This window comes from Schistosoma mansoni, chromosome 4 (genome assembly GCF_000237925.1).
Source record: "Schistosoma mansoni strain Puerto Rico chromosome 4, complete genome".
Taxonomy (NCBI): domain Eukaryota; kingdom Metazoa; phylum Platyhelminthes; class Trematoda; order Strigeidida; family Schistosomatidae; genus Schistosoma; species Schistosoma mansoni.
Genome location: NC_031498.1, coordinates 12,188,570 through 12,214,190, shown reverse-complemented (window position 1 = coordinate 12,214,190; position 25,621 = coordinate 12,188,570). Strand labels below are relative to the sequence as shown.

Genomic DNA, 25,621 nt, shown 5'->3' with positions numbered 1-25,621 from the left:
ACTATAAGGATAAATTAAATTAATTTACGATTCATATTTGAATAATTTCGAAATCTATCATAACAGATGAAAGTCCATCTCACTCAGTTTAGTAGCCACGATACTGGAACACTTTATTAGTAATATTTAAGATTATGATGTAGATTCGGATCATATATGTATTCCTTCAGTAGTATAAATACGAATTGTTTTCTAGTACTACTTATCTTATATCCTAGGTTCAAGACTTTATGATTATTGTCCTCATTTGCTTAACAGTTCCACATTTTTCTTACGTTAATTTGATCTCATTTAAACAATATGAAAGTTTTAGATAACAATAGTTACAAAGCTACTCAAGGAGATTTAATGCATTTCCATTCTATTTGCTCCTGTGTCAGTTCATTAAGTTACAATTTGTTTTACCTAAATTGTATTCAGCATGGAAATAGTAAGGCGTAGTGACAAAGAGCAGTTGGTGAAGTTCATTTATTTCAATTTCGCTATATACTGAAAAATAAGTTCGTTTAATACTTAAATGATTTAAACTTTTTTCAGCCAAGAAAATCTTAAAATCGACACAAACAAACTAAGTAGTTATTGAATAATTGTCATTGAGTCACATTTGTATTGGTGTAAAAAAAACAGCCAAAAACACAATAAGAGAATAAAAATAAAACGGCTGGAAAGTGAACTGGAAATCAGACTAATTTGTCTGAGTTTTTAGTCACGGATCGACATCATTCAAGAGGGGTTTATTGAAAATCCGGCAGCACTAAGTAGCTCTTTCATTCTAGTCTGAGACTTTTCAGCATTGAAAATCCATTGTCGCAGTAAGGATCTAACCGGGCATTGTTAGATCTTGGAGTGGGCGACCAACCTCTAGAACACTAAGCTGGAACTCAATTAGTCATATTTTCAACTTAAATTGATTCGCAGTAATACTCAACCATCATCAAATAGCATTGGTTTTATCTGTACCATCAAAACTTGTTTGAAATTCACTGGTCAAGGTTTCTCACTAGACCCTAGAGAACTTATTTTAAAACGGGTCACTAATGAACACATGACTGTATTATGATTGAAAAGTTTTGTTTACTTTTTCAGGTGGTTTTCGTCACATATTTACACGATTACTTTGACCTGTCAGACGAGGTAAATTGATTGACAGTTATAATAGTTTGGAATATTGATTTCAACTTGTCTGTATTTCACTTTTGAATTAAGTAGATCACATTCATTTACTGGTAACTGATCTACTTGTATTGCATAAAGATGACCCATTTAAAGTTCACCAATGGTTTGGATAGTTGCATCACTCGTAACAATATTCACAGTATCATTTATTTTAATGTACCCATTTATTTATAGCACAAATAACCCAGACTACTACTTAGGATTAAGAAAAACAATACATAAAATGGGAAAAAAGAAGACTAAGATCACTTAATAATAATAATAATGCGAGGAAAACAGAAACTTAAATCATCATGATGATTGAAACGACCTCCAAAATTCAAGTAAATGCGTTGTAATTTGTTACTAGTCGCTAGGGTAATACAACTATCCTTCTTTCCACGGTTACTTATTATAATTCAGTCTCCTTGCCGACAGATAACACAAGATATATAAATTAATGAGGATGTGTAAATTGTGTTCAGGTATCCTCATTTCGTGTTTACAGTAGGGAAAATATAGTTACTCTTCTAGCGTTATATTTTTTTCAAATGATTACAGTCTAACTGTACTGAAATTAAAATTTCTTACCAGATAGGTCAATGATTCTGTTTACGAATACCTTTTATGATTCCTTACTCAAAGGTTAATTAATTTTCTGGTGATTAAATGTCATAGATGACAACAAGATGAAGTTTCGTCTAAAAATGGGGAATAATATCTTGTGATTTAAAGCAGGTTATGAGAAAGGAACTTCATAATTTGATGAGTAACGGCATATTCCTTAAAAGTGAACCTTCAAATCAAAACCCTTGCGTTCTAACACTACTGAAATTTAATGGTAAGAGACCAAATATCCGTGGATGTTGTCTTTTTACATTTAATAACTGACTGTTCTAGTACCACTACCATGAAAACTTAGATCGAAATAATATACTTGAAGAATGTCTAGTTGTGAATTATCTCTTACTGTGAATTTATCACTATTCTCACTTCATTTTAAGTGTTTATGTGACGAAACTACTATTCGGTCTAATGCTTTCATATGGAATTATTCAAATGATCAACTGAATTATAAATCATCGAGTTTTAACCATTAAAACATTATTGTCGGTGTACGAAGTATCGAATTATGTAGCGAATGTCCTTTAGTGTCATTTAAGTTTTTTGTCAAACCAATGTTTTATTGTATGCTTACTGGTAATTATCTTCGGCCACACTGATTTCTTCTACTGTTGGTAGGGTGACATCTATAGGAAGGTCAATGGGTAGCTGCTTCGATGTTCGGTGGGTTCAGTGAAGCTAATCTTGCCAAAGTGTTTTACCCACCTGTCCCTCTCTTCTTGAATCTCATTGGTTGGCTTATCTTCTTTGTCCCTGACTGGTCTCTCTGGTTTACAAAATTTCACTGCTAGTTTCTTCACTGTATCACACAATTTCCTCATATCCCCTTATCTTTCAGCTTTTTCTGCTGACATTGCTAGATCTTCCACGTATTTCCGATAGTCGACTTCATTGCTCCTCTTCACTCTCTTGTTTGTCTCTGTGTATTCGGCCCATGTCTTGGTTTTTTTTGCTCTTGTTCGACTGCTGTTGATTGCTGTCTTCTTTGTCTTCCTTTCTTTAATCCTGTCCAGGTTCCCAATAGAGATCCATTTCTTATAATAATGCTTCTTGCGGCCCAGAACCTGCTGGGATATTGACAGACAAATCAAGAACCATATAATATACCAGCTGAAGCATTGAAGTCAGACATAGAAGTAACTACAAACATGCTCCACGTTCTATTTAAGAAGATTTGGGAGGAAGAAAAGGTGCCGACAGACTGGAAAGAAGGACACCTTATCAAGATACCGAAGAAAGGAGATCTGAGAAAATGTGAAAACAATAGAGGCATCACACTACTATCAGCACCAGGAAAGGTTTTCACCTGAGTGTTGCTGAACCAGATGAAAGACTTAGTAGACGCCCAATTTCAAGATCAACAGACCGAACTTCGTAAGGATCGGTCGTGCACAGACCGAATCGTGACACTACGGATAAACGTTGAACAATCGGTTGAGTGGAACTCGCCACTATACATCAACTTCATTGACTATGAGAAAGCATTTGACAGTGTAGATAGGAGAGCATTATGATACCTTCTTCTACACTATGGTATGCCTGAGATGATCGTCAACATCATATGGGATTCATTCGACGGACTAGAGTCCAAAGTGGTGCATGGAGGACAGCTGACAGACACGTTTCAAGTGAGGGCTGGGTTCAGACAAGGCTGCATACCCTCCTATTTTTATTTCTTCTGGTGGGTGACTGGATTATGAAGACCTCGACATCTGACGGGAAGCACGAAGTAAAATGGACAGCTCGGAATCAATTAGAGGATTTGGACTTGGAAGATGACCTGGCTCTTCTATCTCATACACACGAACAAATGCAGACGAAGACAACTAGTGTAGCAGCAGCATCTGCCGCAGTAGGCCTTAACATGCACAAAGGAAAAATCAAGATCCTGAAATACAACACGGAGAACACCAACCCGACCACACTTGATGGAGAAACTCTGAAAATTGTGGAAACTCGCTGGAATTGGAAGAAGACATCAGAAGAATGATTAGCAATTGAAAACAACTTCAAAGGAGATCCCAGGACAGAGTTGGTTGGAGAATTTCGGTCGGTGATCTATGCTATTAATAATAATAAGTAAAACGTAATAATAATAATGCTCTACGAGGGGTAACATACGAAAGGAAGTAAGTAATATCAGCTTCGAAAAACATTTTAGAGCTCCTAGCGAGGAACCAAGACCGATGAAACTTACGTATGTCTAGAAATGAATAACGATAACTGACGAGATTGAAGGGTAATAGCTCAATGTCGAGAAATTGCTGAAATCGGAGATGAGGACCAGTGAATTTAAAATCAATGTTTCTTAGTTCCATATCAAGGATGGGGTCTCGAATATCCATTTTTGAGGAGTTCCAGACAAAAACAAAACGTTTATCTAGTCCTTTCTGGTTTTCAGCCCACAATATAAGTTTTTACAAACGTTTTGGTGAATCAATTCACTTTCTAGTCAACTTTTTCCCTGATGTCGTAGATTTGAATGATTTTAAACTACTTATAAGTGATATAATTCAATTGGTTTACGTAATTTTAATAAGAACGTTTTCAACACTAAAACTATGGTTTAATACGAAACAATATTTTTCAAGTTTCATTTCTAACACAGACTGAATTATTCATATCTTATTTTAAACATAATCGAACCATTCTAAAATAATTGTGAAATATGATTAAAATTTCAATGAATGATTGGACAAAGACAGGATTCTTTATAACTTCATAGTTTGTACCATGTTATATCTAAACATAATTTAAACTACTAACCAGCAATAATGATAATGATCATAGATCATGTAGAATATACTTTCCAGTCAATTAACTACACCAATTTTGGTTAAATCAACATGAATATTGACTGTGGTGGTTTATATTGAATAATACCATTTGAAAATTCAATTTATACGACAACAATCTCCGATTTAAAAACTAGTCTTCAATAATTTACACTTATTACATTGTAATCAATCTATTCCAGTGTTGTAAAATTCTGATAAATAGTGTACACGTAAACCAATGATCATTACATAGAAATTTTAAAAATATGACCATTTTTCGGGTAATCTCAAACTGAAAAATTTGTCGATTAGTTTTTGAAATGTAGCTCTACATAGTTCTACCACTTCCTATATTGTCTTGCATATATTCTAAGTTGATATAGTTGGTTTAATATCAAAGCACTAATAAGTCAAGCACACTTTTTAAAACATCTAAGAAAGCCAACCTTATGTATAAACATTTAAGTATATTCTATATTAACCATGCTAATTAACCTTGAAGTATATTCATTCACTAATACCAGGTTTTGAGTCCAAGCATTTTAATAAAGTGGATAAAATAAGGCTAGATATTTTGCCGGGGTAATTTAAAAGTCATTAGTTAAACATAACAGAAATCTAAAACGTATTCAAATGTAATAGAATATGTTTAGATGTCTGAATTATTTCAGTGAACATTTCACTCTATAATCTGATATGCAAAAATCTAGTCAGCTTATTACCTTTTTCCTCGAATTCAGTAATTCAGATAATTGTGTTTGTTTTTCTCTTTTCTATTCTGTCAAGTTTCATCATTAATGAGAATTCATGTAATTTTATTTGGATATAAGTCAAATTTTTTAAAAATAAATCCTATTCTTGTAGATGATAAAAAGTTCTCTGACAGATTCCTCTATAATTCAGCATACGTTTTGAAACTATTTATCTTCTATAGATTATAAATACTGATTTTGGTTTCTAGGCAACTAATTGGTAATATTGTGCATAAAAACAGGTAAATAAATTATTATATTTGTGAACATCCCTTACCATGGTTGATCGATGATGACTCTGGTCGACACAAGTCATCTCAATGAAACAAAGTTAACTTTCAAAGTTATTTGTGTTGTGCTTCCGGAATTCATCTCTTATATACGTTATAAGCCATAGGTATATACGTAAATATATTTATAAGCAAAAATGGATAGTGGCTAGTAGTGGAATCCAGTTTGACGCGGGTTTCGTCCTATTTGGTACTCGTCAGCTGGATGTATCTGCATATCAGAGTTGATGTTCACTCTGGGACTCGAACCCAGTACCTTTCGCTTCAAACACCATCGCGTTATCCACTCAGATACTGAGTCCTAATAGCCACTCGCTTGTGCAGGTACATCCAGCTGACGAGTCCCAAATAGGACGGAACCCGCGTCAAACTGGATTCCACTGCTAGCCACTATCCATCTTTGCTTATAATGCATGTGAATTAAGGCAATATAGAGGCAACACACACAGTATGCACACACAGTATGTGTCAATTAGAGACTGACCAGTTGCAGTCCTAAGCATCAGTGGGAAGATTCAAACAAACAATACTAAGTAAATCTATTTGGTTAGTCTCTTGATTTACCTTAACATTCTGCTTCATTTACCTTCAACTTGACAAAATGTTTCCAACTTTTTTAATTTCATTCAATTTTTATTTCTAATTCTATTCTTACGCAATCTGTGATGATAATTTGATTATTTAAATTTCCAGATATTTATTTCGCTAATTACTTATTATTGATTTTACAAACGGAACTAAACATTCATGATCAATTGCTTTATTTGAAACCTACTCAACTATTATTTCTGTTGTTACACAACTAACTGAAACTGTTAATTGACCAGACAATTTTGTTTCAGTTTTAATTTTGCATCATTTATCTTACTAACGGGTTAGTATGTTGAGAGAAAATATTGAGATATTTTATTACACTGATCAACCACCATTTATTTAGCATTGTCTTTGTACTAAATTATAAAGCTTATATATTAATGTAGCGTTATGACAAGGTACCAATTGAAAAGAAATATTTCTTCGTTCGAATTGTACTTCTAATTGATAATCGTCACACTGTTCTACAGTTGGGTAAATTCACCGGGGAACCATGGATATATGTTTCAAACTAATTTGTACTTGTAAGGAATCTTTGAGAAAATAAAACTTTCCAGTTGTTTTTTGTTATATTTCACAGCAACATAACCTCAGATTCCCTCCAACCGATTGACAGTAGGATAAGATGCAGCATGATTCATGCCACTTAGTCTAATTAGAACATTGAGAAAGTAAGGGAAATTTGTTGTTTAAGATGATTTTGGTAGGGTTTCGTTCTCTAAAGTCACTGATTTGATCGTGACGATTTCGTTGTTGTTCTGGCCAAAATCATTGGCAATAATTTCATGACAGTCAACTTCTATACGAATTTTGTACTGGTGGTGCTATTCAGTAGATGTATAAAAGCCTCACAGCTAAAACATACAGCCCAGAGAACAGGAATTTACCAAATGCTACTAGGGATATCACAAAACCCATAGACAGAACTTTTCCAGCTTTGAGATAGACATAACAACATGAGCTAATAGCGATTGATTAGGCGGTGTAAATATTTTTTACATCTACACTTTACGTGAGACAATATTACATTAGTATCTTAAACACGTAATATGAATAGTAAAATATTATGTTTGCAGGGTCAGCAATTTATTTTTATTGAGATTATGAACTTAAAAAGGTTAAACAACCATTGAAAACCTGGAAGCACCAGACGGCCGTTTTGCCCTAGCATGGCACCCCTCAGCACTACGCATCCACGATCCTGTACACTGAATTCTAACCCAAGACCTTCGGTCTCGCGCGAAAGCTTAACCCCTAGACCACCAACCCGACATACAACGGTGTTAATGCCCAACTTCGACCAATCCACGGTATTGTGCGACTCTCTTACAATGTTTTCGGTGAACAACTGCCCTAAGTTCGAGTCCCTCGTGAGGGATTGTTGATGTGCACTGGTAACGAGTTTCGTGCTAGGACGAAACGACTGTCAAGTACTTCAAGGTTCTCGAAGGTGGTCTAACATTGATCAGTCCATCATCTCAATAAGAGCTCAATAATCCCCACAACCCTATACTGATAATCATTTATTTCATGATAACAAGAAAGCCAGAGTTCATTTGATAAAAACAAACATTATCTAATTGGTTGTTTTTATATTATCATACACAAATCATTAATTATAAGCTTCAAGTGTACATGTTGATGAAAAAAATTAATATTCTTTCATTGTATATAAAAATCACAAAAATATGACATTCTTATCAAGCTAGAATCGACAAATACATTGACTTAAATTAACTTGATCAATCTACACATGAAAGATCAACCAATAACATGATCGTAGGTCAACTGAATAGAACAGTCAAACGGAAAACAAGGATACATAAAGATATTATAAACCACGAAAACAACCAGTCAGAAGTAAATCCATCGAGAGATTGATATGATTTTTGAAAAATAACTAAACCACTTAATTCTACTCGACGTAAGTGTTGAGGATGTTCTCCAACATAACAATTAAACCATCCAACTGGGAGAATCCAACAGTACCAAAAATATCAATCTAAGCTATAAATCTTCAACATTTAAAAAAAAAATATAATCATGCGTTTATTTATACTAAAGTGGTTATGATATCCTATTGTCCATGAGATTTGAAATTTTATACCTTTGGAAGACTTGAGTATACTTTATCATTTAGCGCATCCTGGTTTCCAGTAGTAATAGTAATCTAGTTTATGTTAATTCATTGGTGATAACTACTCTGATAATTACTTTCACTTCGTTGATGTAAAATAATCTATTTATTCATCTATATGAAAAATATTTGATAATATCTCATGAAATTTAAATAAAAAGCAACATAGAACATTTGATACTTTTCTAAAATAGTTACAGTCATAGCTAAGTAGCTCGAGTACTTAGGTTTCAATTAAAGGCTGTAAAATCTCAACAGTTATTTTAATTACTTTTTTAATGAACATATTAGGAGTATCTGAAACTGATATACATGTTATATATGACTCAATACCTATTACAAAAGATTATGTCTAATAACTGCTCTGTATTAAATAAGTTTATTATACAATTCAGATGGTTTGAAATTAATCTAACGAGCTCATTTACAGTTTCACACTGAAATGAACTAAAATCTTTCAAATCACTTAGCTACCAAAGTAAAATCCTGTGGTTCATATGATCTTAACAAAGACATTCTTCAGTTAAAAGCAAATACCGTCACCTGTTATAGGTACGGATTCGCTTCACTTCCAAGCTAGTTGACTCTATAGATATTGACTTCTTACAATAACTTCAAGCTATCCATCTCAGAGTAAGTCACTAATTAAGACTGGATTACTATTCAATCTAGTGGTATTCAGAGATTTGTTGTATTTTAACATAGGTTTCAATAAGATGATAAAAATTTACTGTTGATAAGTTTGAGATTGAAGTAAACAGACAATCAGTGTTCTTTATTCCCTAATTCTTAGAATTTTCGTTTCGTAATTCATTCTACTCTAGATAATATGGTCAGGATGTAAGAAATAAGTTCATATTTCTACCCAATTTCTTATTGATGCTCGATTAAATTATCCTATGCGACCACTACAGTATTACAGTCAGTAATCAGAAATGTATAGGACTGTGAAACTTAACACATGAACCACAGCTTAATTTCAGGCTAATGAAGAACAATATTCCCATATATTCAACAAAATGCTTCTGATAATAGAGAGAAATGGTTAGAATCAGAAGGGGTTTTTTGTGGAGATTTAGTATTTGCATAGTTGAAAGCATGAGTCAATTGAAGCTAGACCACCAAGGAAAACTTGGAAGCACCGGACGGCCGTTTCGTCCTATTGTGGAACTCCTCGCGAGATTCGAATCCAGAACATTAACACCACCGGATGCCGGCTCAGTGGTCTATCGGTTAAGTGCTCTGGCGCGAGACAGGTAGGTCCTGGGTTTGAATCTCGCGAGGCGAGGTCGTGGATGCGCACTGCTGAGGAGTCCCACAATAGGACGAAACGGCCGTCCAGTGCTTCCAAGAAATGGTTAGGCCAAGTTCTTACCACTGACCAAGGAAAAAAATGATTGAGGAATAAAGTTAAGCACTTAGAAATCTATTTAACGCGTTTGGATGAAATTCCTCGACCATTCTCAAAAAATGTTAAGCAACATCTCGGTTTGACAATCTAATCTGCAAAAACTTAATAATTTTTATTTTTATTTTTACTACAAAAAATATTTTTCTGATTTTAAATAAATAAAAAATAGTAGTGAATCGATTTTTTAGTTATTTTATCCAGTCAGCTGATCGAATGAATAAGGTAAATACTTTCTTTATTCAGTATCATATGACAATCATGTTTTCTATCCTTAGAATGACCTTCAAGAGTACTTTTTATTGGTTTCCAATTTAAAAGTATCAATCGATAGCCCAATTATCATATAGGACCAGAGCGAAAATTACTAAAGTGAATGCTTATCTCTCTCTCTCTCTTGTCTAGAACAATGATAGTGACGTTTGTACTAGTGAATTTTTTGATTGCCGATGATAACGTCACAATGCTGTTTTGATAATTGCAACATTCATTACTGATACTTTCGAAATAATTTGATAACAGTGATAAGAGAAATATTTTTTGAAATGTAAATTTAAGCGAAATAACGTTTTCTTTCACTAAACGATCGTAACCTAATTCAATAAAATACTGGAAATAATCAGCTGTTATTTTGAAATTAATTAATTATTTTTAACTAAACATAAATACATCTATTTATTCAATGTCATTGTTTAACTACACCCACTTAACCAGCTATAGATTATAGAGACTGGGCGTCTACAGGTTGTAGATTATTTATTTAATTAGACATTATTTTTAAAAAGAAAATTGACTAGCCGACTATAGTTTGTGATTTTTAACAAGTTAGTAAAGAAAAACAACTGATAGCTAATCACAGAGTTTGTGTTTGTATATATATATATATATAACGATGCCCCCAAATGCCCTGGTACGGCCGAGAGTGGGGAGAGTCCGCTCTCCCTCTCCAAATCCTCTCACATGGACACGCGTATATAGCCTCTGCCAAAAAAGTCCTGCTCACTGCCTTCTCGTGGCACCGGTGTTGTTTACGAAATTGAGAGGACGAAAAGCGAATGTCAGGCGCTTTAACCAGGTTAGTGGACACTGCGAGTCCACCTAGGGGAGTTGGAAAACCCTGATTCCAAACCAATGGTGCACATGGGCCGGCTCCAGTATCCTGAGGGAACAAATGGCGTATGAATCAATCGTTGGTCACCGGCTACCATGAGACTGCATCTCCTCACGATGCTCTAATGCCTTGTGGTTCAGACCTTTAGGTCAAAGGCTACAGGTGTGGCCCCCTAAGAAAACCACCTGCTTCAGTTTGGGCACCTGGACAGTATCACAGCCCTCGCATAAATCAAATGAGATTTGTGCGGCGCATATATATCTGGTGGTTTCTTGTACCAATATTTATGTGTTTAAATAAATAATAAATAAAATATATAACGGTGAATTTGTTCATCTTCTAGTGCTTAACTAAGCAAGATATCTAAAATAAATAAATATCTTAGAAGAAATGGTTATACAGGAGTATTTGTAAATAAAGACAATAGTACATATTACGTCTAATCGATGTTTAAAGGCGATCAAATCATAAAGACAGTTAAGCTAAGATTAAAACAGTTTAGAGAAACATAGTTCGCACTGTTAAATTCGTTTCAATACAAATTCATCTTTCAAGTAATTTGCTCTTCAGTGAAAGATAATTCAATTATTAAGATTATATATATGTTAACATTTTGAACTGGCTAAATGTATTGACTTGTATGCATGTCTGGACAAAGTAACAATAAATTCATCTTACTCTACAAACAGTTATTTGTAGTTTGTTTCGGTTGGAGTATGTTGGTAAATAAGGGGATTAGTACAAGTGATTAGCAAAATATTTTTTTTGCTAGTATTCAAGAAATAGAAAATATAAGCTTAAAATTTGTGATTAATAAATATTTCATCATGAGCGTGACACTGAAGCCAAAATGCATTCATTTTTTCAGCTCCGTTATGGCAAATATGAAACTCTAGTTTTTGTAGTAAAATATAACATTTTTAGACATACGAACTTTGTTTAAAACTCCAAAAGAATGATGATATATTATCATTAGTTTACTATGACTGGATTTCGTTCTCAACTATTTTTCAAAGGATGTACTTTACAATAAGTCATTGCTTTACTGTGTTGATTAGCTTAAACCCTAGATTCTATCCTGTTGGTAAACTTTATTATTTAGCTTATAGTAATCAATTCAAGTACATATCTTTAGCATACATAAAAGTTATTGACAAATTAAGAAGAATATTTACAACGGTGTCTATGAATAATTCTCATTCGAGTGTCTGAGATAGTTTGAGTTTCCCCATGATTGTAGACTGTTCTTATTGATAAACATTAACTATCACTAAGTTCAGGACAAATTTAGAATCCTGCTATCTCACTTCAAATCTCCAAACACTATTTGATAACAGTCAGGATCGATATAGTATGAATTGAAACCATTATGAATTTCATTCATCCAATCATTTAAACAAACTGAACAATGAAAATTAGTTTGGATAATGGGTTGAATGGTTCAGTTGATTAAGGATCAAAGTTCCATTCTCTTAATGCTAAATCGGTCCTCAGTTCATTCATTACAACTAACCGTGTGCACAAATAAAGATTATCTTTCACTTTTAATAATATGACCGAAATCTGAAAATATTTGAATAATTAGTGAGATTACATCATACGTCTATGTTTATCTTTATTGTCGCACTAACTCGTTAACAATGAATGACGTAACAACTACCTTGAATGTTCTGTGTACGAGATTTCATAAGGAAGATATGTTTGAACTAATATAAAGTTCTTCACTATACCACTTCATGTCTTCGATAACCAGAGTGTTATTTTGAGAACATTAGACACAATGTTTACAATTATAAAGTGCTTGTCAAAATAATACTTTTTTAACACATTTAGTAGTGTCTGAGACTAACGTAACAGATAATTGATGATTTTAGGTGAGTGGGTTTAAAGTTAGTCGCAGTAGCACTGACATAATTTTCTCCGTAAATACAAATGGGTGCGGCCCCTGTAGCGAAGCGAAATCGGGGGTTCAAATAGACGACTCAATCAAGTTAGTGAGCACCTCCATTAGTTGGTGGGAAAAAGTGTGAGAAAACAACACGCAGCTCCCCTATCACACTTGGCCGATGGCGATTATGTGTTAAGAACAAATCATTCAGAGTTATTTACCATGTATCCTCTGTTATTTTGTGGGGTGCGATCTCGCCTCCTACACATAACATAAGCTACAGTGGTTCGAGTTAAAAACCTATGATTTCGTATTCATAAGAAATTGGTACTACTATTTTCTTTTCCTTGGCTGAGTAAGGTTTGGCAAACCATTTTACTTATTATTTACCACATACTTTGTTCGTTTTTCTTTACCATTTTTTCGTATACATTCTTCACCGTATAATTATTCGAACACTTCTTGCGACATAATTTCAAGTTTTTAATATTTTATTTCAATGCTTATTTACCCAAGTTTTTGCCGAACTTCCTATCATAAAACACTAATTCAAGCCTTTATTATTATGATTACCACACTGTCAATCTGTACTTTCTACCTATTATGTTTAGTTATGAGCTGTTATCATGAATTCATAAACTCCCTTGAGTAATTTAATATTTTCTATAAAAGCGTATAAATATTACTGTATATTAGAGTAAAACCTGATAATCTAATTGAAAACAATATCGCTTACTTATATGTGTAATTCTAATTTACAGTACAGGGACTTTTTGTATTTCTAACTGAAGTCTAAAACCAGTATAACCACTAAATGACATGCTCCAAACATTCAGAAAGCTGAACACCATATCAATGTCTTTAATTGACGCAGTCGTGTTTGTTCACGCATCACGAGTTGATCATATCATAAGTTTGGATCAAAGATATGTGACATTGGAAATATATAGTGGCAAGTTACAACACAACGTTAAATCAAGATCCTTAAGGAAAACCACCCATTACAATCAGGTCAACTGTTTACCAATCGTAAGGTCTCAGAAGACAATGTGATTCGGAGTACAGAGTACTCAGAAGTGATTTATGTACATTAGAACCGACCATGTCACTCTACATGGGTAAAATTAAATTAATATATTTTGTTTCTATACTCACCTAGTACCTTTAATAAGTCCAAGAAAAAAACAACCTTCGCTAGTTATTAGTTGATCTCCAAACCATTTCATCGAATCGCCATTATAGTCTAGCAATTTTAGTATTTTGTTGATTTCCGGAGTCTCAATCATCTGACTGATAATTCAGTGAGATCAACTTCTATTTATTTATAAATATAAAACCTGGTAGACTTCGCATTTTTATTGTAATATATAATATTTTCTTAAATATACGACCATTGCAATATGCATGATTTGAACCTGGGATTTAGAAAAAATTCGAAAATCTGTTTAGAACTGAATTAATTCATAAGACGTAAACCCAAGAAAACCTAACACTTGCTGGTTACTTGACTGAATACTTAAGTATTGTTTAGTTAGTGACACATTATTTAGTGTAATTGATAATGAATAATAATATAATCCACTTGTCAAATACAGGTTCATTTACTTAATATTAAGCCAGACGTTTTTTATGTAATGCTCAGTGATAGTATTCAGCTTCCAAAACCGAAATCGGAACCAGGCGATGAACTCAGGATCAATTAGTCGAAAATCAAATAATTTAATATTCCAATTCCTTTATTTTTTCCTCGTCTATCGATCAAACTATCCTCTATTTAACTCGAAATCTGATTTATTTATCTGTAATTCTTTTTTCTATAAGTTTTTATGACATTTAGTAATTTAATGTGCGGAATACATGGGCCTAGAGTGACTAGTTATTAATATAATAAGAATTAAACAATAGTAACAATGAATATCATTAACTTTAATAATGAAAGAAATAAATATGTTGCTTTTCTTCCTGTTTACTAAATATAATCATCATCAAATATAAGATGCGTAAAAAGGAAAAGAATAAGAGAACAGTGATACAATTTAATTGCTCATTAAAATATTTGCTTAAACAATATACTTTTATATTCAACAAATTTGTCACATGTTCAAATATGCAAAATGAGCTGTTTCAAACTATTAATTATTGGCTACCATTAATGATATAATTGGCAATATCTGTACAAAATAATAGTAGTAATATAGATGTGTGCACAAGGTTGTATCTTTGTACGTGTGTGTATGGATGTAAGATTGGCGAGAAGAAAATAAGAAACAAGTACAAGTATAATTACTGTAAATAAATGGATATCATTACCATATCACACACACACAGGAATATATGGGAGCATCAACGATTAATCCATCAAATTCCACACAAATGAAATATTATATCCCCAGAGAATGGTCAAAACTTTTTAACACAACCTGAAGTATATTTTATTTTCCCCTTACATGTTGTTGTATTTATTGTGAACAATTTGCTCTTATGTAATAAAGGGTTAAATAGTTACTTAAAAAAGAAACTCAAATAGAGTAACTGGAATAATATAAATTGAACACTTATGAAGAGTGAGAACACGTAACTGGTCAGTAAACAATTTCATTTCTTTTGTTCTTAAAAATACTGAAGAAAATAACATTCACAAGACTTCAATAAGAAATAAGATTTTATCTATGGATTTTTCTTTCTCTATTCAAACAAACAAAATTAAAATTAAGAAGTACTTATTATGTGAGCAATTGAGAAAGAAAAACACGACAGGTATAGATCTATTTTTATAATAACCTGTGATGAAATTCACTTAGAACATAATAAATGAATAGATTTTTATCTCCAAAGAATAATTTTATGATCAAAAAAGAAAGGCGAACTGCCAGAAGAGAAATCAGACTAAATTTCAGTGGTGTAATTAGTATCAAAGATAATGAAGTGCTCTACATACAACACACGACCTATTCTTGTGCACATAGATAGAAGATCGAATCCTACGTTCATAAACTACATAAAGACTAAACGACCAGAAAGAGCACTAGAATACTAAACTAGACAACATAAATGTATATGTATATATATTTACTGGAACTCAATGAAATCATAAAGATTGGAAATGAAAAAGTGACTTATATGGAAGGGAGAACGCGTGCACATGTAAAAATGCCGCTTAAACACAATTACACTAATGTATCTATGTTGAAGAAGAATTGGAATAGTGAAAACAATTGATGTCTTTTATTCATTAAGAGAAAAAGAGAAGAAAGAAAATATTCAATCTACCCCACTCCAACAGACACAAACTTCTTATCTCCAGTAATGTTGATTAAAAATATAGTATACTGTAATATGATTGTCTGAATATATGGAAATTGTACTATTACATAAGAATCGCAACATAACACATAAACATGCGTATGAATAATAACAATAACTTTGTGATTTTTTATTAATTTGATTGCAAAAATAGTTTTGTGTACTGTAAACGAATAAAGGAGGTTCTTTATTATTTTAAGAAGTTTCTTATTGAAAAGAAAAGGCAAAAAGTAATGAAAGGGTCAAAGAAATACTGTTTCAACCCGTGAAAAATGTAAACTTGTGTACAAAAAACGACCCTATATATATATATATATATATATATATATATATATATATATATATATATATATAACACGACAGTGCAGAATAAGAGACCATGAAGGTGTTGTTCACTAGTTTACTGATCAATCAATCAGTTATCAACAAACACTAACCACACAAAGATTGACAAGGAAAATAATAGTAATATTAATAACAAAGGTTAAGTGAGGTCCGAAGAGGAACCAATAGAGGATACATTAAGTGTCATCTTTTAAACTACCAATACAATAATAAGTGATAGCGGTAACAATAATAATATTATTAATGATAATTATTGTTTTACTTTTGAAATTATATTTTGTGGCATGAAAGCAGAGCGGTAGCGAGCATAGACCAATCTTAGTGCATTTCCACTCCTACAAAAGATAGTATCATAGCTCCATATCTCTAGCCATATCATCCGTATAGTCTGACATGGAGCTTTCACCATCTGAGGAACTAGACTCAGCTTCTCTATTCTCTTCAGCTTTTAAAGCTTCCTCACTTGCGAAACGTTGGACATATTCTAAAATATGAGAAAGAGAATAAGAAAAACATAGAACACTGACGTGTAAATAAAACTAATGTATTTATTTATTGTTTGATTCTTTTCAACTCCTTACAACCTAGAAGTAATGGTATTCATTATTAACATTGGGACATTTTTCTTACTTTATTCAAACTTATGAATGAGAAAAACTGTATGCAAACAGAAGAGATAATTTGAAATATGAAATGTACATTATATGAGTGCCAAGAAGAAATACTGAAAACTGAACGTCAATTTATCATATGAAAGTTGTGGCCTTGAATTCGAAATGAACAATAAAACCCATTGAGAAAATGTACGATACATGTTCCAGATTTTATATAGATGCATGAAAACTAGCGAATCCATGAGTAAAATATACCAGCAAATGTGATAGTCAGTATAATGTTGTAGAGACTTGAATTTCATTGGAATCATGAACTAACATAAATTAGGATACAACTGAAAACCTGGAAAGACTGGATAGCCGTTACGTCTTAACATGGGACTCCCCAGCAGTGAGCATCCACGAGGCTAAGCATTTACATGAGACCGAGGGCCCTAGGTCTGATTCCCCTGTTCGGGGCCGTCCCATTTTAAAACGAAACGAACGTCCATTGCTTCCAGGCTTTCAATGATGCTTAACGTAAATCGGTTCATGAATTCAACGAAATATGATTGTATTTAAACGGTAGTAAATTACAACTGGATTTTAAATGGACCAATTTAACTACATAGAACATTTCATGTGTTTTGATTTTCTCAAATCTGTTAAATTTCGAGACAGGACAGAAACCATCTATGAGAAAGTTTACTAAACCACTTTTGTACAATTAAAGGAGTCTCAGATCGAAAGTATCATTTGATGAGACTGTGAAACCTGGACAACATTGGCCCAGAAGGACTGAAATGTTTATGTTGACATGACATTCCAGTCGAAAGTGATAAGTAGCAAGAACCTGAAAATAAAGTTTGTATATTCAAAACACAAAACAAATAATGGTGGTAAATAGAAATAAAAGGAAATTTGTCACCCTCTTTATATAACTGTTATAACGAAAAGGGATTTGAAAGATATACATATTAGCTACAGACTAAACGCTATTATGAATTGTTCATTTAAACACGCATCCTCTCCATGCACTCAATAGAATCTGGTCAAAAGTTTCCATATTTAAGCCTTTTTTTCGATCAATAACCTTCAAAACATTGACTTTAACGAAAAGAATGAAATGAAACTAAAAGTACAACTAAAACTAGGTCAATCAATATATATAATGATCGATAACTTATCGGTAATTATTAGAAAATAGCTACCAGCAACATTGTCGAAGACCAATCAAATATTTTTATAAAACTTTCATTGTTACGAATATCCCGTACCTTTATACAATAAGGTAACTTCTTTAACTAAGAGCAGGTTCAATGACTCCATTTGAAGGCACACTTTTTATGTAGGGTTTTATTGATAATTCCTAGCTGTACAAGCTGTGATAGGTGGGAAGGAGTTCGGGCATGATATTGTTAGTTACAGTAGTAATTGGAATGAGTAGTAATAATAATTCAATCGGTGTCATCATCTTGAAACACCGACCTCGACGGCTTGATCATGTTTTAAGACACATTCCAGTCGCTTCCATATCGCGTATTATTTCCAACGCAGGGACTGGGTGGGGAGAGTAAATATGTGAACAGTTTATGACATACTCGTTTTCTAATTACACTTTTCATAACATGGGTGATCCTCTTTAGTTGAAAAGTTTTACAAGTTATATCTTCCACTTAACCACACTGCTTGTTAAATTTTATTTCAGTTCATTTCTTTATTGATTGTACTACCCTATATCTCTTCACTTGTGTTGCGCATTTTCTGGTCCCCTATTATATCAGAATTTATGTACTTGAGATAGATAACATATGAGTAGTGGATATATTAACAAAACATTTAAAGTATCAACTTATTAGTCTGAAACAGTTACTGAAAAGTTTATGCGAAATTATTATTGAATTCCGGTTTTAATTTAAAATTAAAGCCGTGATAATGACTGTCTTCAGACCAACCTAATTGACTATTTACCAAAAAATATTTAAATGTTGGAATCTGTTCTTTATGATGAAATTTATCGTCATCAAGCGAAATTACCTGAGAACGAGAGTTAAGTGATAAATTGGTTCATTATAAAGTGGTACTTTGTAAAGTGGAAAGTATTTTAGGACTTGGTTTGCTTGTTACTTATTTTTTCAACATTGTCAATGAAAACTAACATTTATTGAAAGGAATTTTTTACAGCACCACCAACCCATCTGAAGTATATTTTAATGATTAATTATGACTACCAAGTTGACATACACGGATGATAGAATGAGTTGTTTATCTGTGAAATAACAATACATCAACGGTTGTAAACGTTGAATTTAGGAGGAAATTCAAGACGTTGAATGAATAAGGCTTTTTAGGCAATTGATTTACTTCACAAATTTAAACAAAGCAAGAACGAAAATATTTGGAGAATACGATTGATTGCAATCATAATTTAATGAGTTGCACTTACATATCCTTTTTGACCTCCTGAACTTTCAAAATCTTGTTTTGTTACATAATAAAATTATCCTAACACTAGAACTATTGCCTTAAGTAATTACAAAAATAACATTCTTACAACTTTAATTACTAATTTCTTTCACACTACACATAACCCATTTGTTAATGATTGACAGTTTATTTCTAAAATTGTTAATAACTGAAAATAATTAAACACACTAGCTTGTATGTGGCTGATGAGAGAGCAATGGTATACAATGAATTGATCGTATTCTGCAAATATTGTCATCTTTACTTCGTTTTAGTTATTTTTTGTCAAAAAAAGTGACGAAGCCGGATGAATTTGATGAGAATCAGAACACAAAGTCACCTAGAAAAGCGGAGACTCATAACACCTGAATAAACGCAGAGAGAAAGGTAAAGTCGGAAAGTGCCTATCATCTGAAAAAGCAGTACATTATAAAAGAATTGTTTTCAACCATTTTAGAGGTTAATGACTCAATACTGATAGTCGGATTTGCTCAGACTATGCAGTACTAATGTAGAGGTTGATGACCCCAAGTTGGTCAGGCTGATTGATCAGTTTACAAAAAGAAAGAATTCTATCTTAACAATTACAAACTAATTGAAATAACAGATTATTGGATAATTACGTTTAAAAATGAACAATATTTGAGCGAACAATCGTTTTCAATAACTTCATCATCAGGCTCTATAGTTATAAGTCCATAATTATTATATTTTACAAAGGCCAAAATGAGGCATGTATTAGTATTCACTAATGGACTTATAACTGTAGAGCCTGATGATGAAGTTATTGAAAACAATTGGTTCGCTCAAATATTGTTCATTTTTGAATATTCAATGGGGATCTTTAAATTACGTTTAACTTTTGGGAAAAACTAAACTAATGGAACCTAACAATCTGCAGTCGTCATAAAAGATGAAGTGATCAGACATATAAATCCCAACAGCATAATATACACATGGGTATAAGTACTTCAATTAGTGTATATTTGTGACTAAGGATGTTATTTTAATGTTTAGTAAAATTGAAAAACGAGTTGCTTCTAGAACTGATACAGCGAATTGCCACAAAATAGATAATACTCCCTTTCTTCTTTCTTAGTCTTAGAATTATTTATGAAAGTAAATTTACGTATGCTTGGTTTCTCAGAGATTAATACGTATACCTTTTAAGTGCTCCTAACAGGGAAGAATTTTAAAGATGATGAAGCTACCATCTCGAGAAATCACTTGTTAAATGAATGTCACTAAATTAAATGGTAAATTTATGTAATATGCTAGTCTTTTTCCAACTTTGTTTAGGTAACTCATTCATAATGAAAGAGTAAGATATTGAAATCAATGCTAGTTAATTGTTTTCAAGGAGTTTACAAAAGACAGCAAGAGATTTCGAACTTGGTAGACGAATCATAGTTCACATAGAACTATGGGAGATGGTAAAAAGATGGAGTTATGATGCAGTCAAAGAAGACAAATTACGTGATTAGACATGGTAAATCCTAATCCCAACTCAGCCTGGAGCCCCTCTTTGGTGACTGTCGGTCCCAAGTCCGGATGAAGGAGGAGGGGTGAGTATAGGGTTAGCGACCCCATTTCGTTCAAAACTAACTCGCTAAAAATACGCTAACCAGAAAAAATTATTCAAACCATTTAAACTTTGCCCTGGGAGTCAGAAGGTCTTCATTTAAAAGAGTTATGACGCCTCATGGTGAAAGCCGAGTTTTTTCGGAAGCCACGAGGCCGAGGTCCCTTCTGACAACCAGAAAAACCATTAGTTTGGGTACACGGAAGGTCCGTACAATGTGGGAGATCGGAAGAGCCATCCAAGTTGCTGCAGAAATGAAAAGATACAACATGGAGGTGCTTGGAATCAGTGAAACACATTGGACGCAGGTTAGACAACAAAGACTAGCTTCAGGAGAGCTACTGATATACTCCGGTCATGAAAAAGAAAGTGCCCCACATACACAAGAAGTTGCATTGATGCTGTCCAAACAAGCACAAAATGCACTAATAGGATGGGAATCTCATGGACTAAGGATCATCAAAGCCTCCTTCAAAACAAAGAAAGAGGGTATCACAATGAACGTCATCCAATGCTATGCGCCTACCAACGACTATGATGAAGACGTTAAAGATCAATTCTACGATAGGCTGCAGTCGATCGTCGAGAAGTGCCCAACAAAGGACCTGACCATTCTTATGGGAGATTTAAATGCCAAAGTTGGAATGGACAACACCGGATACGAAGAAATCATAGGACGACATGGACTGACTAGGAGAAAGGAGCGAAAATGGTGAGAGATTTGCAAACCTATGTACCTTCAACAAACTGGTCATAGGTGGTACCATATTTCCACACAAACGCATGTACAAAGCCACATGGACTTCAACGGATCACACTACACAGAACCAAATCGACCATATCTGCATCAAAATAAAGTTTAAGAGGACGATGGAGGAGCTGATATAGCATCAGATCATCACTTGATGGTCGCCAAGATGAAACTGAACGCAAGAAGTACTGGACAACGGGGCAGACAACATCACAAACGTTTAGTACAGCCTTTCTTCCTGATACTGACAAACTCAACAAATTCAAGATAGCCCTCAGCAACAGGTTCCAGGCCTTTCATGATCTACTCAATGGAGAGGGACTACCATGGAGAGCAACTGGGAAGGTATCAAGAAGACAGTCGTTTCAACATGTCAGGAGGTTCTGGGCCACAAGAAGCACCATCACAAGGAATGGATCACTGTTGGTATACTTAATAAGATTGAAGAAAGGAAAGACAAGAAGGCAGCAATCAATATCAGACGAACAAGAATAGAGAAAGCCAAGGCACTTCTTTCATAGATAGTAGAATATTTCCTCTGAACCATAAGTTGTCAGATAGTAAAAAATTCTGGTTTTTGTGATGAAAGTTTGTTGACGGTTAAGCTATGAGAAAGAATGCAAATATGTACACAAAGTGGTTTACGTGCTGTATTACTTTGATCACTATTTTCAAAATTTTGCTTTGGACGTTTCTAGGACTCTAAACTGTATCGATGTCTTCGATTTATAGTACTCTTATCCTTTAGGAATCTGTTTGCAAGGGGATTTCTAGCAAATACTTACTAAAAAGTAGTGTTAACTGGTGTAGTCATTTGGAAAGTTATTGGTGAAGCATAATTTGCAAAGATTATATGTGGCAACTACAGAGAATAGACCCCAGAAACACTTCACTATGCAGCCCAACAAGTTGAAAATTCCCGTGAGTGCTTTAATTGAGTTTACTAATACCTTATTCGGCTCTTGAAACTAACACAGTAAATAAACAGACATAACTGGAGTTTCTGAACCATACAGATAGGAATGTCAATTATTTTAGGGTTTGTCATACAGAAAGTCCCTAGTTTCAAGGTCCAGACCACGTACTGTTTTATTGAAAAACAATGAAGTCTACTGTTAGAAGACAAAATATACTGAGACAAACACATTTCAATTGAATTTATCTCTACTTAGTTTGTAACAAAGTGGGTTTTCATACAATAGTTACATTCAGTAGATGAAAGTATGGTATTTCAACCCTGACAACTAACGACTCTAGGTGTCTTTTCTAACTGGTTTCCAAGGTATGAAGGGAGACAATGACTTGATTTGTGCTGACTACGTTATTAAATTCCATACCACAGCACGAAAATGAAACTAAAATGAGGACGACGGCAGGAAATGCATTTTACGACAAAAGTCTAGACAGCCGAAGACTGGTTGAGTTGCCTACTACATTGAGGAAGGATGATCGAGAAAAGCTAGAGGATCTACAGTAGTTTAACATTACGCATACCAAGACACGTCATTTCCAATAAAAACTAAGTAGGTATCAGTGTTTACATAACAAACAAGACTAATTAATAAAAGGTAGCATAGTAAACTAAATTTATAGATTTTGTGGACTGCGATACGTTTGTCCGCGAAAAGGAATGAACATTACGATGTACTGAAATAACTTACGGTCCTCTAATGGCTTTTACACTGCATATCGTTATACGTTAACAAGAACGACAGCTAAGCAGTCATCTGAAAAATATCGGTCGATTTGTATTTTTTATATATAGTGAATTCATTCAGCTGATCGTTGCAAAATTATCAACTTACCCACCGATATATTGATAAGCCGAAATCCCGGAATAATCATTCAAAGAAATTGTTACATACTGTTAAACAAGGTAGTTAACATACTCTGACACAGCAGAAATGTATAGAAACACTCAGCCATTTATGCACACACACCTTGTTACGTCCTAACACCCGATGTGTGGTTTGTTGTAGGAAAGGATAAAGGATGAATATTTTTTAAGCCGTTTAAAATAGTTCCGCAGATGATAGCTTTTGTCACAAAAGATTTTAAGTATTGGTAGGCAGAGCGATCACTTATCAAAATGACCCACAATACTCAGTATAAATAAACTGTAGTCTTGAAGTAGAACAAAGTATGTTTTACAACAACTACAGACATGGAAAATACAAAATATGTAAAACTAGGTGTACCTCCAGGTGAACAAACTTTAGCCATTTTTCCTATTACGTGCTTATATTAAATATCATGTGAGAATGTTAGTTCGGAATTTTAAATTTGCTACTATATCTCCATCACAAATTAAAGCTACTTTTGAGACAAATGTACACAACATATACTATATATTTGCCGGATAGTTAAATCTGAAGTTGGGTTGTATAATCTTGGGGAAACGAAGTGCATATGACTAACCCATGGGTAACTTAAAAGTAGAAGGATGGTAAATCGTGAAAGGTTGCTACTTTACTGAAAATACTAAAATTTCAAACACACTCGACCTATACACAGATTTTAAGACGTTTTATCATATCTACTACAATGCGCTTGGCCAAACATTATATTAGGATAAGAAGACATAAATAAAAACCGAGTTTTAAGCATGGTGCAGAACAACTTACCTTTTACTTTCGTGACATACTCAGAGGGCTTGAACATAAACAAAGAAGCAGCATCGCTGTTAAGTGGATCTGTAGGATTTGGATATGCTAAAAGCTGTGGCAAGAAAGACTCAAAAATATTGGTTAAGTCTAAAATACAGAACATGATCTAAATTACCATAAAGAGCAGACCATTGTTGGTTTATGACATCAAGACAAACTGTACCAGATCTGATGGACAATACAATTTTCTAGTAAAACAACTTACGCTTCATCAATATTCGGGTGAAATATTTTGTTCATGAATCCTGTAAGTTCGAATAAGCACTTATCTTTACTTACCAATTGAGGGAGATTTGAAAGGATATCGTTCAGGAAGATCAACACGAACCTTCCAAATCCCACCTTCGTATGGAGCTAAGCAGTAAAGGTTAGGCATAAAATAGACAACTTTCTGGAGGTCCGAAGAATTTTACCATAAGCTCGTTTAAACCACCCAGGATTGTAACCTCGTACTTACTCTCGATTCTAAATGTGGATTTATCTAATTATCTGATAATAACATACAATTTGACAACATCTGTATCCATTCTTTTCTTTCCTGGACTAGGAGACGACATCCTTCAATCTTTGGTTGTGAAAATTCAGATCAGTGAAATCAGCTGTGCTTGTAAAGTGAAACTATGGTTCTGTCTGCATATATTCCAGTCGAACTCCTAGCTTGAGTACTTTTCCTTACCCAAAGATTAGTTTTGTCTAAAATATCAGCACTTTTTCGCGAAGAAGTCAACGGAACTAAAGTCCACAGTGTGTAGTTTGATTGTGACCAAGACGCCGTTGTGACGTTAACGCAGCTGATTTCGGAAATATGTAGGTCAAGACACTGGTTTCTTACACCCCATCATAATAACAAACGGTATGACTTAGTCGTATGAAATCAAGTAGAACATAATTTTTCTATCACTACGAGATAATTACAACATTGTATTTGTTTAAGTAACTGTTCGTTTCGTGAGCGCGCTCTATGAAAATAGTTCATTCCAACTTGTTCGGTCTTCGATTGTTAGGATGGAAAACCAAATGGTTATTATTGATCATTCGTACATGTGTCAGACTCTTTGTGTTTTGATCAGAAGTAGTGTCCTGCTGATGCCAATGCAGCTGAAACCCGACATCAATTTGACTGCAACCATAATCGTCTAACAAATCGCTTCTTTATTCAGGTGTACTCGTGAAACTAAA

General features: G+C 33.6%; 1 protein-coding gene across 1 annotated transcript; it reads right to left on the bottom strand.

Moving 5' to 3' along the window:
• Positions 1-16,734: 16,734 nt before the first annotated feature.
• On the bottom strand, positions 16,735-24,999 carry Smp_145350 (putative ubiquitin-conjugating enzyme h; the record flags this gene model as incomplete). The annotated part of the gene is made up of 4 exons (XM_018796847.1): positions 16,735-16,868; positions 24,401-24,529; positions 24,722-24,833; positions 24,943-24,999. The coding sequence occupies 4 exons, from the start codon at positions 24,997-24,999 to the stop codon at positions 16,735-16,737; spliced, it is 432 nt and encodes a 143-aa protein (XP_018651947.1).
• Between the last annotated feature and the right edge of the window lie 622 nt (positions 25,000-25,621).